This window comes from Stegostoma tigrinum, chromosome 11 (genome assembly GCF_030684315.1).
Source record: "Stegostoma tigrinum isolate sSteTig4 chromosome 11, sSteTig4.hap1, whole genome shotgun sequence".
In the NCBI taxonomy this organism is placed as follows: domain Eukaryota; kingdom Metazoa; phylum Chordata; class Chondrichthyes; order Orectolobiformes; family Stegostomatidae; genus Stegostoma; species Stegostoma tigrinum.
The window spans coordinates 37,771,893-37,786,054 of NC_081364.1; the positions used below are offsets into that span (position 1 = coordinate 37,771,893).

General features: G+C 39.7%; 1 protein-coding gene across 12 annotated transcripts in view; it reads left to right on the forward strand.

The window, feature by feature from the left end:
- LOC125460282 (contactin-4-like) overlaps positions 1 to 14,162 on the forward strand; it is a 2,333,145-nt gene that overhangs the window by 1,080,114 nt on the left and 1,238,869 nt on the right. For 9 of the 12 annotated variants that reach the window (XM_048547566.2, XM_048547564.2, XM_048547580.2 and 6 more), the window contains one exon: positions 7,933 to 8,068. In XM_048547566.2, the coding sequence (XP_048403523.2) occupies positions 8,014 to 8,068 (55 nt within the window). In that variant the 5' untranslated portion in view covers positions 7,933 to 8,013. Of the gene's footprint in view, positions 1 to 4,869; positions 4,944 to 6,965; positions 6,984 to 7,440; positions 7,461 to 7,932; positions 8,069 to 14,162 lie in introns of those variants that run through there. The other 3 variants (XM_048547573.2, XM_048547576.2, XM_048547575.2) reach the window with 3 other exon arrangements.

Consider the following 14,162-nt stretch of genomic DNA (forward strand, 5'->3'; position numbering starts at 1 on the left):
TGCAAATGAAGCAGTTTGAATTAAAGGAAGAAGGAGGAGAAAAGGAAATGAAACAGTTTGAATTACAGTTGAAGACATCAGAAAGGCAGAGAGAGAATAGATCCAGCAAAGAGGGGGAGAAAAAAAAATAACACCCTTCAAACTGTTTACTTGATAGACTTGAAGCAGACCACTTAGCACCTCTGTCTCCACCTTTTTTTCATTTAAAAAAAAAACACAAATTACACCTCTCATAGCCATGGTATTGTTGCATTACCTTTCTCAATGATGTGGGACCTATTTTGGATCTCACAAGATTGGCCTCTTGAGTGGCAAGGCAAAAATCTTTTATTAGTTGTGCTGCATGACACTTGTTACTTGGTCGTCTTTATAAATCACTTGGTTTTAAAATGATCATTTTAGTACCTTGGCAATGCTTATCCCCCATCTCCAGCAAATTGTTTGTTTCCATAAACTAATACTTTGATTCTTTTTGTTCAATTCCTCTTTAATATTGTACCGATTCAGATCTCAAACAGCTGGTGCTGAGCTCATCGCTGCAGGGGATTAAGAAAGTCTGATTGCTTTTTGGAAAGCTTGCAAAAGAGGTTACTTTTGCTTCAATATAAATGAGAATTCTTGGAAATGCTCATCAGGTCTGGTTGCATCTTTGTAGAAGGTTAGGTTTTATTGCATAGAAAGTATGGCTTTCCAAGAGGTTATCAGATTCGCTAAAGTACATTGATTGAGCTTCTGGACTGCAACGCATTGGGAATAATAGCCAATCAAAATCAGCAGAACCGTACCCTTGCACTGAAAATTTTCAATGCTAATGCTTCCCATGGTCTTAGCTGGAAAGGAGGAAGGGTGTGGATAAGATAATTTCTGCTTCTTTCTAAAATGGAGCACAGATGATGCAGTTGGAATTTCAAGAAATAGCAGGACACCATACAGATCGCAATGCCCTGGCCCAGCATTTGGAAATACCCTAAAGCCCCTAGCAGAAGATGCCCCGACTGAGCGTTATTGAGGGGACCAAATACTCAACGTTGAGCAAAAATGTCATTGATGTCATTCCAATATATCTATGTTCCACCATATCAACTGACCTCTATGCTCATGCTAATTTGAAAACTACAACTACTCAAAATTTGCAAAGTGTGGACCAACCAAAGTCTAATACATGTTCAGCGAAACACCTGTGCTTTTCGGTTCTATCCCTCCAAAAAGGAACCTTTCTATTTTTAATTGCCCTTGTGTGTTGCTTCTTCGTGATTTGCACCCCATATTTTACTACAAGAAAGCACTTATTTTCTAAGCAGTATATAAAATACATTCCTTACCTCCAAAAGGTAGCAGTTCACGTTTCTCCGTAAGTAAGATGTTTTGACAACCACATAGCCATTCCAAGCATTTTTGAATGCCTTCCGTATTCACTGCAGTGAAGGAATGCACCAAAAGAGGGAAGACTTTCAAAAATACACATACTCTTAGGAACGTGAATCGGCCATTCAGCCCCTTGAACTTCTTGATTTAGGTATTGTCTGCAAATTTTGAAATTATGCTTCCAATTGATGAATCCACGTCATTTCAGTAATGTCAGTGGCCTGAAGGAGCGTTGTTACCTACATCCTGAGGTAAATGTGTTGAGACAAAACCTCAGTCACAGCTAGTTTTGGTTACCGAGAGAATCTTGGCAGTCTGCTTAAAAAAAATGCACCAATAATCAATGAGGAATTGATCTGTAAAACTATGGAGAGCAGCAAGTTAAATTTCTTTGTCAGTCTTTCCACTAGAGCAGGAAGATGATGGTAAAATTCATTGTTTAATATCATTACCCTACTGAACTTAAATGCCAGAAAATGTCAGTTCATGAGCAGCTCTTGTCAAAATTAACCTTTGAAATTCACCAATGATTTTTCGGTATCAAAAACAATTTTCACATTCTCTGAAACTGTGCTCATTAAGGAGTTAGAATTATCACAAGTATTGTGCTATATTGAAAAGTACAGTTTAAAAGGCATTTTAATAGAAAAAAAACCCAGTAAATTAGAGAATAAAAAGGCTATGACTCCAAATTTGACGACCAGCCATGATCTCATTGCATAGCAGGATGGGTTAGTTGGCGGGGAGACGTAAAGTCACTTTTTCTTTTCTGATCTTTGGTGATTATCAAGTGACATTGACCTCCATAGTTAACACAGACCAGTGAAAATTGTATTGCATGGAAGGAAATCCCCCAGAGCAGCAACATATTTTGCGGGTTGGGACAGGGTCATGAGTATGGATGGGAAGAAGGGGCCAGATCAGTTTTCCCCTTAACTTCACCTTGGTTGGCACAACATCGTCGGCCTGTACTGTTCTATGTTCTAATAGCAGACTGTAATAGAGTGCATTTATGAGCAGTACTGTTTTGAATATGATTATGTTCAACATCAGATCTCGACTGGCTTTCTTATGGGTTTCATTTTTGAAACAAAATGATGTATGTCTTTTTTTCCCCCAAAGTAAGTGCAATAAAAGCCCACATCCTCCCAAAAATGCAGACATACAAATTTGGAGAAATATACTCCCATTCATAACTGGGCACACATGAAAGGTAATTTCTAAAGATGCTATACACATTTAGATTACCAACAGAATAACAACGAATAACCCGCTCAATTAACCAGACCTTAAGTTGGCGATTGAACAATATTACAATTGCAAAGGCTTCTCTTTTGGTCCTGTTACAGCAAATAGAGGTTGCAAGTTTCTGAACTCATTTAGTATCTGACAGTAGTCAGGCATGGTGCTGAATATTGTGTAATCACAAATGAACATCCACACTTCTGATCTTGAATTGGAGGAAAGGTTTATTGATCAAGCAGTTGGAGATGGTTGGGATCCTGCAGGGATGTTCCAGAGCTGAGATGACTGATCTTTGACAACAACCATTTTCCGTTGTTCCAGATATGACTGAAACCAGCAGAGAGTTTTCCCCCTGATATCCAACGATTCTAGTTTTGAAAGAGTTTCAGTTTGCAGGAACCCTCCAGCCCAATAGTATCAATGTGGATTTCACAAGCTTCAAAATCTCCCCTCCCCCTACTGCATCCCAAAACCAGCCCAGCTCGTCCCCGCCTCCCAAACCTGTTCTTCCTCTCGCCTATCGCCCCCTCCCACCTCAAGCCGCACCTCCATTTCCTTCCTACTAACCTCATCCCGCCCCCTTGACCTGCCCGTCCTTCATGGACTGACCTGTCCCCTCCCTACCTCCCCACGTACACTCATCTCTACAGGCTCCATCCCCACCTCTTTAACTTGTTTGTCTCCTCTCCACCTATCTTCTCTATCTATCCTCGATCTGCTTCTCCCTCTCTCCCTATTTATTTCAGAGCCCTCTTCCCCTTCCCCCTCTTCTGATGAAGGGTCTAGGCCCGAAACGTCAGCTTTTGTGCTCCTAGGATTCTGCTTGGCCTGCTGTGTTTATCCAGCTCTACACTTTGTTATCTAACAGTTCATGTCGCTTTCTTGCCCTTGGTTAAATACTCTTTGATTACAATAAGTAGTGACTTTTTATTTGTTAATGATGAGATCCTGCTATATGTATTCTTTTAACCTGAATTTGACACAAAAGTAAGCTTGGGCAATTAAGTAGTTTAATCAAAATGTCATATTTATGATGTCTTTGGGAATAGTGGGGTGGATTTCCAGTGTTCTCCAGTGAATAATGAGACAAGGGACAGATCGGCAGGTGCCACGGGCGAGTTGAATTGAGACAAAGTAAAGATCCGTGCAGCAGCAATAGTGCCGTTCTTAATTTGTGGAATCTTCAGTGCAACAGGAGAGGTAACAAGTTTTAAGCAGTTTTTGCAGCCTCAGATCAGGAAAAAGGCAGTAAGTCAGCTTGTCCCTGTGCCTTGGGAAGAGTCAACAAAGGGGAGAACCACATCTGGTGAATACGCAGAAAGTTGATGAAAGGAAATGCTTGTGATCTTGTCAATTGAGTCAGAGATTATCAGTGAAGATAGCAGTGCTTACTTCATTGTGGTTGTGTGGTCTGGAAAGGTCATTTCTGGAATAAAAAGGGTTGAATTTTTTGTTTGCTTTCATGAACTTTAAGCATCTTCATTTATGTCGCTTTTATTCTTTGGTGAAAGAAAGCATCTTCATTTATGTCGCTTTTATTCTTTGGTGAAAGAAACTTGTGTTCCTTTCTTGAAAGTACATTATTATCCTCATGTTAATGTGATCAATGACTTATCACCATGGTAACCAAATTGCAGAAATAAAACTACTGGTTTATCAAACCACCTTTCATTCTGGAATCTGGCATGTCCAGTATTGCCATCAACTGAGATCATAAAATACTGTTTTACCAGTGAAACAGTGCCATGGTTCTTGCTTTTGATTACTCTCCTGTACTTGTTACTTGAAATCTATGTTCTGGTTATTGGGTCCATGTACTATGTTCCCAAGATGATACTAGTGCTGAGCAAGTTAAAGATAAGTCCCATGACTTGCCAACTGGGAAGGGGAAGGAGTGTATGGTTAAACTGAGCGAAAAACGTCATTTCGAAAGGAAAGACAAATCAGAAGTAAATGGAAAAGTCGATTTTTTTTGTCTAATAATGTCTGTGGAGAATGCAAACAAAAGTAACGTCTCTACATTGTTTACATATTGATGGAAGTATCTGCATTAAATGCAGTCAATGATATTCAAAACGTGAGCAATGGCCGAGCTCCTGGCAAATATACATTTAAACGAAAAGCTAGTTCCCATGGGCTTGTTGCTCAGTATGTACTGAAATGCACTGGTGTACCTTCTGTTGATATGCTAATGTGTTACTAGGGTGATTGTGAAGAGATTCTGAATTATTTTTCTGTGGAATGACTGAAGAGAAAAACTCTCAACAACCAGACAGTAAACATATTCACAAAGCTGCCTTCATTTGGACTCTGGCCTTTATTATATTGCTGTTGTGAGTAGTCAAAGAGCAGCCTCAGCATAGCTAGCTTTAAATGGATGCTGCATTTATGAAAAAAGAAATCAAAGCATTAGTTAAGTCAATGGCTGTAAATACCATTCTGTGTGGATGGAATAATGATGTCATAGTTTTTGAATGCACTGATTTTCATTTATTTTTTAGTAATAATTTACACTTAACCTTTATGATATTGTGATAACTGTAATCTACTTTGAGTGTGGAGAAACTGTACATGAATGCAGTCTTTTAATGTAGAAAGTTTTGTTTCTGGTGATTGATATATTTTATGATTCGGTTTCAACTGTACAATGATTAAGCTGCATGGTATTGATCATGACTGAACCAATTAGAATGAACAGTAAGAACAGATACACTTTATCTACACCGCTTCTACATTCGGGTTATACTGTATTGTACTCAGAGTGAATAATGCCACAATGAAAGATTTGTATGAAAAAGTGTATAATTACCATATTAATAGCACCATGATTGTCTCTGTAGAAAGCTATTATACGAAGTGAACAATATGTTAAATAATTTGTTTTAACTTGGCAAAATCGACAAAATGAAGAAACACGCAATGTGCATGGTCCAGTAATTGGATTTTATACCATTCATCCTAAGAAATAGGCAAAAAATGGTTCTTGCTGATAGTTCAAAACAAACTCAGCCAAAGAAGTGTAAATGGACAAGTACATAATGAAAATTTATGTATTTCATGCTCTTTCATCAATCATTAATCAGATGCATTCGTAAATGAACCACATTGTTCAACTGGTGTCACAGCACTGCAGATGCAAATTATTAACTGAGTCTTGAGTTTGGATATTTTGGTTGACAGTCGCAGTTTTAAAAAAAAGTTCTCATGGACAACTTTGTGCACCTTGGTTGTGTCAACTGGTAAAATAAACCTGAGATATTTTCCTTCAATGCAATGTGCACATGCTGTGTCAACAATAAAATTCAATTGTTGCTGTTCATATTGCGACCATCTGCTGAATCATTATTTTTTGTTTCATAAAAAAAATTGATCACATGTTCAGGATAAAGCTGAGTTTTTTTTTTCTGATTTAACCTGCCATGACTCTAAAGGCCTGATGTAATGTGAATCTGCTCAGTTAATATTTCATAGCATGTGCAGTTTACTGCTTCCAGAGATTAAAATGGTCAAGATACTCAAAAGCTATTTAATAAATTAACTATCAGTTTTCATGGAGAAGTTAGTGGTCATAATGAAAATATTTCATCAAGTTAGGAAGTAATTGGGTGTTAGTATGCCAATGTTATTTTCTGAGTGGATCACTTCACTTTTGCATGAACACCTAACATTAATCAAGTGAGATTGGCACAATTTGAAAATGTAAAATCTGAGATCAGATAGTGTTTGAACAATGAACAGCACTTAAATTCTGCATAATTATTCATTGTATCTTTTTAAAAAAGAGCCTGGAACAATTTCTTTGAATTTAATTGGACTAGTCCAGAAAACAGGAAATGCAACACCACTTTCAAACTGATGAAATGTAGTTCACATTTCCATTTAAATTCTGGACAAAATAATAATATTTTGAGCTTGTGGAAAATACAGATCTATTTCAAATTCATATGATGCATGCTCAATAACATACTTTGTTAAAATGAGAAAGCTCATATAATTCTAATACATTTATTTTTAAAAATTAAATGTACCCAACCTTGTCTGCTGACACAATAATTAGGAATGACTAAAAAGGTTAAAGCCGAAGAGGTTAGTTGGGAGTTACCATCAGCACAAAGTATTTGTACTGATTTCAAGTTCTGAAAAGGGACCAGACAAAGAAAATCACCCTTCATAATTTTTTGCAGACACAATGTTATAAGCCATATCAACAAAAGTCACTTCTTAAAGTTTTGTTTTCCTCCTGCTTCATTTCTAATTTTCTCTCCTTCTGTCAGAAAATGTTGCTAAGCCTGTAGCCAGACTTGGTCCAAATTTTGTCTCAATGTCATCACTAGTTCTCGCAATGAAGGAACTGAATGAGCACCAATGGAATTGTAAGTTATTAATCTTGGAAGCTCCAGTTTTGATTGTAATATTTGTCTTGCACAGCTGTCCTCAATGATACATCGAAATTCGTTTGCCAAAGACCTGTCAAAATTCACTCTTGCCAAAAGTAACCACACTTCTCTGCAGAAATACAGCAAAGTAAATATTGTCAAGTTCACATGAATCCTTTTCGACTTCAAAGTTGTCCTCCTTCTTCAAATTATTTTGGAAATGCTTTGCAATTGATTGTGCTTTGCAGCTTCTTTTTACAATATTACGACTATCTGGTCATGTCGGGTGATGAAAGGCATGACTGCTGCTGTACATATGTGAAGCATGCTTCATTAATAGTGATTTGTTTAAAACTTAAGGAGAACTGACACACTGTACCACCCAACTGCTCAATAGAAACAGATAGATAGAAAATCGGTCAGAGCATTTCCAGGTTTATTTAGCTGTAACAACTGAAGCAATATATATTTGAGGTGAAAACAATGACATTTTCTTTTTGAAATGAATTATTAATAGCCCAAGGTCAGTCACTTGAGACCTTTTTTATGATTTTTGAGTGGTCAGCATTTCCTATAGCTGTGAACTGGTTGAAGCACTGTAAATGAAGCAAATTGTCTCACTGAGCGCTGCACAATATATCTTGAGCTTTTTTGCTTTGGGGCATTCCTTTATTGTACATTGCTCAGTTGTTGAGCTTTTGCCCTCTATGCGTGTACAGGGTTTTGTGTTTACAAGACAAGCAGAACAACTTCTTTCACATCCAGTTTGGAGACTGCTCTTGATTATTCAACCTGTTTTCATAATTGCATGATTTATTAATCACTAAATCAATTATTTTTTCTAGATCAGCCAAACAAATACTATTGTCATTTGGTGCATTCTGATGGTAGGCAGAGCACAAGATTTCGCTCTTAATTCTTTTTCAAATTTGGTTTTTCCCCACAGATTAAAGATTGTACTTTGAAAAGGAAGTCGTCTATTAACTGCTGATTGTATGAGAGGCTTGTTTACCCTTGGGAATTGAAGATGATGTTGCTATGGAAACTGCTGTTACTACAATCATTCATTGGCTGCCTTGCAGGTAAAATATCTCATTAATACTTTTGATCTGTACATGGCAAAATATCCATCATATTTACTGTGAACAATGCTGCTTCCTTCACTTTCTAAAATGAAGAAAAGCTGGACTTACATTTGATTTGTTCTTGAGCAGATTTAGTTGGAATTACCTGAAGTGTTCAAGAAATGCAGATTTATCTTATCAAATGGTGATCTGTTAAAATATCTCTAAAATGGGCTGCTTTACAACGTCATGTCTCAGATTGAGAGAGGATTTGTTTGATGTTCTTTGAACCACATCCTAACAAATTTCCATACTTCTTTAAGCAAGTATTTGCATTAGAAAATGTTTGCAGAAACACAGCCAATTAAGGAATCTATGTCTGAATATTCAAAATGTTTATCCAGGCAATGTTCTCCATCTTTGAGTAGTAATCTAATATGTCCAAGTCCCACTTTATTCATGGAACAATGGTAATATTTTAACACTACAAGAATGTGCATCATATGATGCCTTTATTTCTTACATATTTGGAATTTACTGTCTCATGTCACTAAATTGTTCAGGTAACGTGAGAAATTATCAATGTTTTCTTATGCACACATCAAACTAAATGAAAACTATTATTTGTGAATAATAGATGTACGTAGGTGATTCTATAACTGTTTAATTTACTGTATGGTCATGATTTCCTTCTACGATTTAAAACACAAATTGTATTGCTAAAGCATGGAAGGTGATGGGCCAAGTGCTGGAAAATGGAATTCAAATAGTTCATGTATTGTTTTGGAACTGTGTGGACATGATGGGCTTAACAGCCTTTGTCTTTGCTCCAGACCTCAATGACTCTATTACTGGAACATTTAAATCTTTATTCACTTGAAAAAACCTCATTCCTGGACAGCAGTATCATTACCCTTTTGTAGAATTGAAGGAGTGGGTAATTTTCACAGAATCGTAAGGAATAGCTTGCTACGAAAACTGTTTTAAATGCATGGTATTGTTTGCTGAGCAAGTTTGTGCGAGAACAGATGTGGAATCTGCTGCTGCACAATTATGAAGTAGTTTTCCTGAGGCTAAGTAAATTGTTCTTGAATTCCATTTAGGATTTTCTTCAGTCAATAATGTGACAAGAATTGTATAATTGTATTGCTGTGCTGCATGTACCATAGTAAAGAAGTCTAAAACGCTTCAGTTGAAAGAAAGAGACCCTTTGAGTTAAAACATCTTCTCTTCACAAATGCCATGGTTTTGGGATTAAGTGAGCTGAAGCACTGAGTTATTTTCATCTGTTGCTTTTCTACATCCAATTTTGTGAAACCAATTGCATCTTCATTCATTGAAATAGTCAGATACATGGAAACGACTTGTCCAACAACAAATGTGAAGTGGCAAAGACTTTAGCCTTAATGACACATTCGTGGGTGGATGGAAATCTACTTGACTGTATTACATACTTTTTGTAAAGTAATTTTCAGCTACTTTTTGTCAGAATTTGTACCATGTTCCACATAGATCTTTCAGTGCACTGCCCCTTCTCCAATTTTAACAAAGTCAAAATGTATAAATATAATGGAGCAATTCATTTTCTCCAATCACACACTTAAAAAGATTTTGTCATGTTCACCAGTAAAGAAATACAAATGATTGATTTTTTTTTTCTCTCTGCCGTATGCCTCAGGTGTCCCTATGTTTGGCTGCTCGAGTAGCCAATATTTGGAGTCCAGGTATATCCAGGACTAGATTTTCATGTTGTTCGAAATGGAGAAACTGCTTCCAGGATTCCTGACTCCATTCTCCATCCTGGCAAACTTTGTCAGTGCAGAATAAGGGTACAGGTAGCAAGCCTGCATGCAGCAAAGAATAATTCCATTACAGTGGTGGGAACTTCAAACTGATACACTGCTTTCATGGATTCAGAGCAGCTTTTGCAGGATCTTAGTTGAATTCTCAACAAAAGATGACCAAAACAAAAAAAAAGGGAAATGCTAAGTTTTGAGGGAAAACCTGCAAGCAATGTCAAGACAGAAAGCATGAGCTTCATTAAATTGACAAAAAGAAACAGAGAAACCTCTGTTAACAAAGGCCGTTTTGAGAATGAGGCTGAAGAAGTGCAAAAACTGAAAGAACTACAGATACTGGAAATCAGAAACTTAAACAGAAATTGCTGGAAAAAGCTCACAAGGTCTGGCAGTACTTGTTGAGAGAAAAACAGAGTTAACACTTTGCATCCAGTGACCTTTCGTTAGAAGAGATAACAATGGAGAACCAGGAAATGGCAGCAGAATTGAATATCTACTTTGCATTAGTCTTTATATGAGAAGAAACTGTTAGGATGCAAAAGATACAAAATAATCAAGGGCAAATAGTGAGGGGGGAGAAAAGTACAAGAACTATCACACAGAGGGAATAAAAGATAGGAAGCCTTCTGAAGAGAGAGATGGATCTGATGAAATACATCCTAATGTATTAAAAGAAATAGTAGAAGAGATAGTGGATTCACTGGTTGTACTCTTCCAAGTGTCCTCCGATTCGAGCAAAGTCCCAGAGGATTGGAAAAGTGCCAATGTAAAAAGTGTATCAGAGACAATGGGAACTGCAGATGCTGGAGAAATTGGAGAGGACAAAGTGTGGAGCTGGATGAACACAGCAGACCAAGCAGCGTTGGGGGAGCACAAGATTTGACGTTTCAGTCCTAGACCCTTCATGAGTAAAGGGGGAGAGGGAGAGAGTTCTGAAATAAATAGGGAGAGAGGGGGAGGCGGATCGCAGATGGATCGAGGAGAAGATAGGTGGAGAGGAGACAGACAAGTTAAAGAGGTGGGGATGGAGCCTGTAGAGTTGAGTGTAGGTGGGGAGTTAGGGAGGGGATAGGTCAGTTCGGGGACGACGGACAGGTCAAGCGTGTGAGGTTAGTAGGTAGGAAATGGGGGTGGGGCTGGAGGTGGGACGAGCTGGGCTGGTTTTGGGATGCAGTGGGGGGAGGGGAGATTTTGAAGCTTGTGAAATCCACATTGATACCATTGGGCTGCAGAGTCCCCAAGCGGAATGAGAGTTGCTGCTCCTGCAACCTTCGGGTGGCATCATTGTGGCACTGCAGGAGACCCATGATGGACATGTCATCTAAAGAATGGGAGGGGGAATTGAAATGGTTGGTGACTGGAAGGTGCAGTTGTCTATTGCGAACCGAGCGGAGGTGTTCTGCAAAGCAATCCCCAAGTCTCCATTTGGTTTCCCCAATTGTAGAGGAGGCCACAACGGGTACAGCGGATGCAGTATACTACATTGACAGATGTGCAGGTGAACATTTGCTTGATGTGGAAAGTCATCTTGGGGCCTGGGATGTGGGTGAGGGAGGAGGTGTGAGGGTAGGTGTAGCACTTCCTGCAGTTGCAGGGGAAGGTGCCGGGTGTGGTGGGGCTGGAAGGGAGTGTGGAGTGGACAAGAGAATCACGGAAAGAGTGGTCCCGCCGGAAGGCAGGTAAGGGTATGGATGGAAAAATGTCTTGGGTGGTGGGGTCGGATTGTAGATGGCGGAAGCATCGGAAAATGAGGTGTTGTTCTGGAGGTTGGTGGGGTAGTTTGTGAGGCTGAGGGGGATTCTCTTTTGGTGCTTGTTGCAGGGACGGGGTGTGAGGGATGAGTTGCGGGAAATGCAGGAGACACCGTTGAGGAGGTTGTGGTCCTTGAAAAATGAGGACATCTGGGATGTACAGGAGTGGAATGCCTCATCCTGGGAGCAGATGCGGCGGAATCGAAGGACTTGGAAATAGGGGTAGGAATTTTTGCAGGAAGGTGGGTGGGAGGAGCTGTATTCTAGGTAGCTGTGGGAGTCGGTGGGCATGAAATGGACATCAGTTTCTAGCTGGTTGCCCGAGATGGAGACAGAGAGGTCCAGGAAGGTAAGGTATGTGTTAGAGATGGTCCAGGTGAACTTAACGCGGGGGTGGAAGGTGTTGGTGAAGTGGATGAACAGTTTGAGCTCCTCGTGGGAGCACGAGGCAGCGCAGATACAATCATCAATGTAACAGAGGAAGAGGTGGGGTTTACGGCCAGTGTAGGTATGGAAGAGGGATTATTCCGTATAACCTACAAAGAGGGAGGCATAGCTTGGGCCCATGCAGGTACCCATGGAGCTATGTGCCTGCCTTTGACAACATGTTATATGTTCAAGGAAGAATAGCATGGCTCAGTGAAGGAGAAATCATAAACAAGAACAAAAGCTGCTGGGAAGGGTGAACAGTTCTGGCAGCTTCTGTGAAAAGAAGTCGGAGCTAATGTTTTGGATCTAGTGACCTTTTCTCAGAAGGAGAAATTGTGCCTGACAAACCTATTACTGTTCTTTAGGGAGGTAGTCAGCCAGCTAGATGAAGGAAAAGTGGCTATGATATGTTTGAATTCTCAGAAGGCGTTTGGTAAGATACTCATAAGGACGGGAGCATATGGTATTGGAGGCACTATCATAGTATGGATTGGTGGTGCTTACTGAGAGAAGACATAGAGTTGGAATAAAGGTCCATTTTCAGGATGGCAACCTATAATGAATGGTGTGCCACAGAGATTAGAGCTGGGGCCATGATTATTTTCAAAATATGTCAATGATTGGATGAGTAATGTGAATGTACTGTGGCCAGATTTGGGGATAACATGAAATAGGTGGGAAGGCTCGTGGTAACACAAGGAATCTGTTCAGGGATATACGCAGTTTAAGCGATTGGGCACAAACTTGGCAGATGGAATGTAGTGTGGGAAAATGCGAGGTTATGTTCTTTGGCCGGAAGAACAGAAAAGCTGAATATTACTTAAATGGAGAAAAACTGCAGAAAGCCTCAGAACAGAGGGTTTTTGGGTCCTTGAGCATAAATCACAAAACACTAAAATCCCAAGCTCAGTGGGTAGTAGGGAAGGAAATGTGCTGTTTGCCTTTATTTTAAAGAGAATTGAGTAAAGAAAAATGTAGGAACAGCTTGCTGAAACTGTACAAGGCACTAGTTAGACCAGAGCTGGAATAGTGGCACAGTTTTGATCCCCTTATCTAAGCAAAGATAGATTGGCAGTCCATGGAACAGTCAGGACGTTGACCCTGTATGTGGAGGGACTGTCTTATGAGGAGAGGTTGGGTAGATTGGGCCTGTTCTCTTTAGAACTTATAAGAATGAAGGGAATCTGATTGAAATAGGCAAGATTCTCAGGGAGCTCAACAATGCAGTTGCAAAGAGATTATTTCTCCTTTTGTGGGAAGAGCCTGGAATGGAGGACATAATCTCAGAGAATGGGGTCTCCCATTTAAGAGGGCGGATTTCTCCTCTGAGACGATTGTGAATCTGTGGAGGTCTTTGGTGCAGAAGGCTGCAGAGTTCAAGTTGTGAGGCTTATTTTTAATGAGGAGAATATAGGTTATTGGGAAAACACAGGAAAATCAAGTTGAGGATTATAAGATCAGCCATGATCTCAATCAGTGATGGATCAAACTTGATGGGCTGAATGACCTACCTCTGCTCCCAATGGAAAAGAAAATTGAAGGATCTGTCCAAATTCTCATCACGATGGTGACACTGGCATGTGAGCACTTGGCCACCTCAAAGAAAAGGTCAGTTTTCACTTGAAAGACCCAGGTTCAGCAGAATATTCAGTCATGCTGAATGTGCACTTGGACCTACACAGTAGTTATGAGTGCAGATGATGGATGGCAAGATAATAGGTGCAGAAGGCACATTAAACTCCCTCCAAGGATCCCATCTTTTCAAGGAGACATTACAGTGTCCGCAGGAAGCCTAGCAGAAAAGCACCTTCAGAGCTTTATCTTGGAATGTTCCTAAGGTGTCTGCCCCTCCATTTACCTCATGTCCGTGACTCCCATTGCCTTGAGCATGTCAGGGCAAGGTGTGTGAGTGTGTACACTCTCAGCAAGCCAAGATATTCTGGGGTCAAAGCCACAAGGGCATGCCTGACAAAATCTCCAAAGTCAGCAGTGTGTGCCTGTTCGCATGATTATTTTTTCCCAGCTACAAATGTCAGGTATGCGCTAAATTATGCTGAAAGGCCAAGGACAAAACAAACTGCCTGAGGACATGTTGATGGTTCAGCTGTTCAACTGGTGGAAATAATCCACACA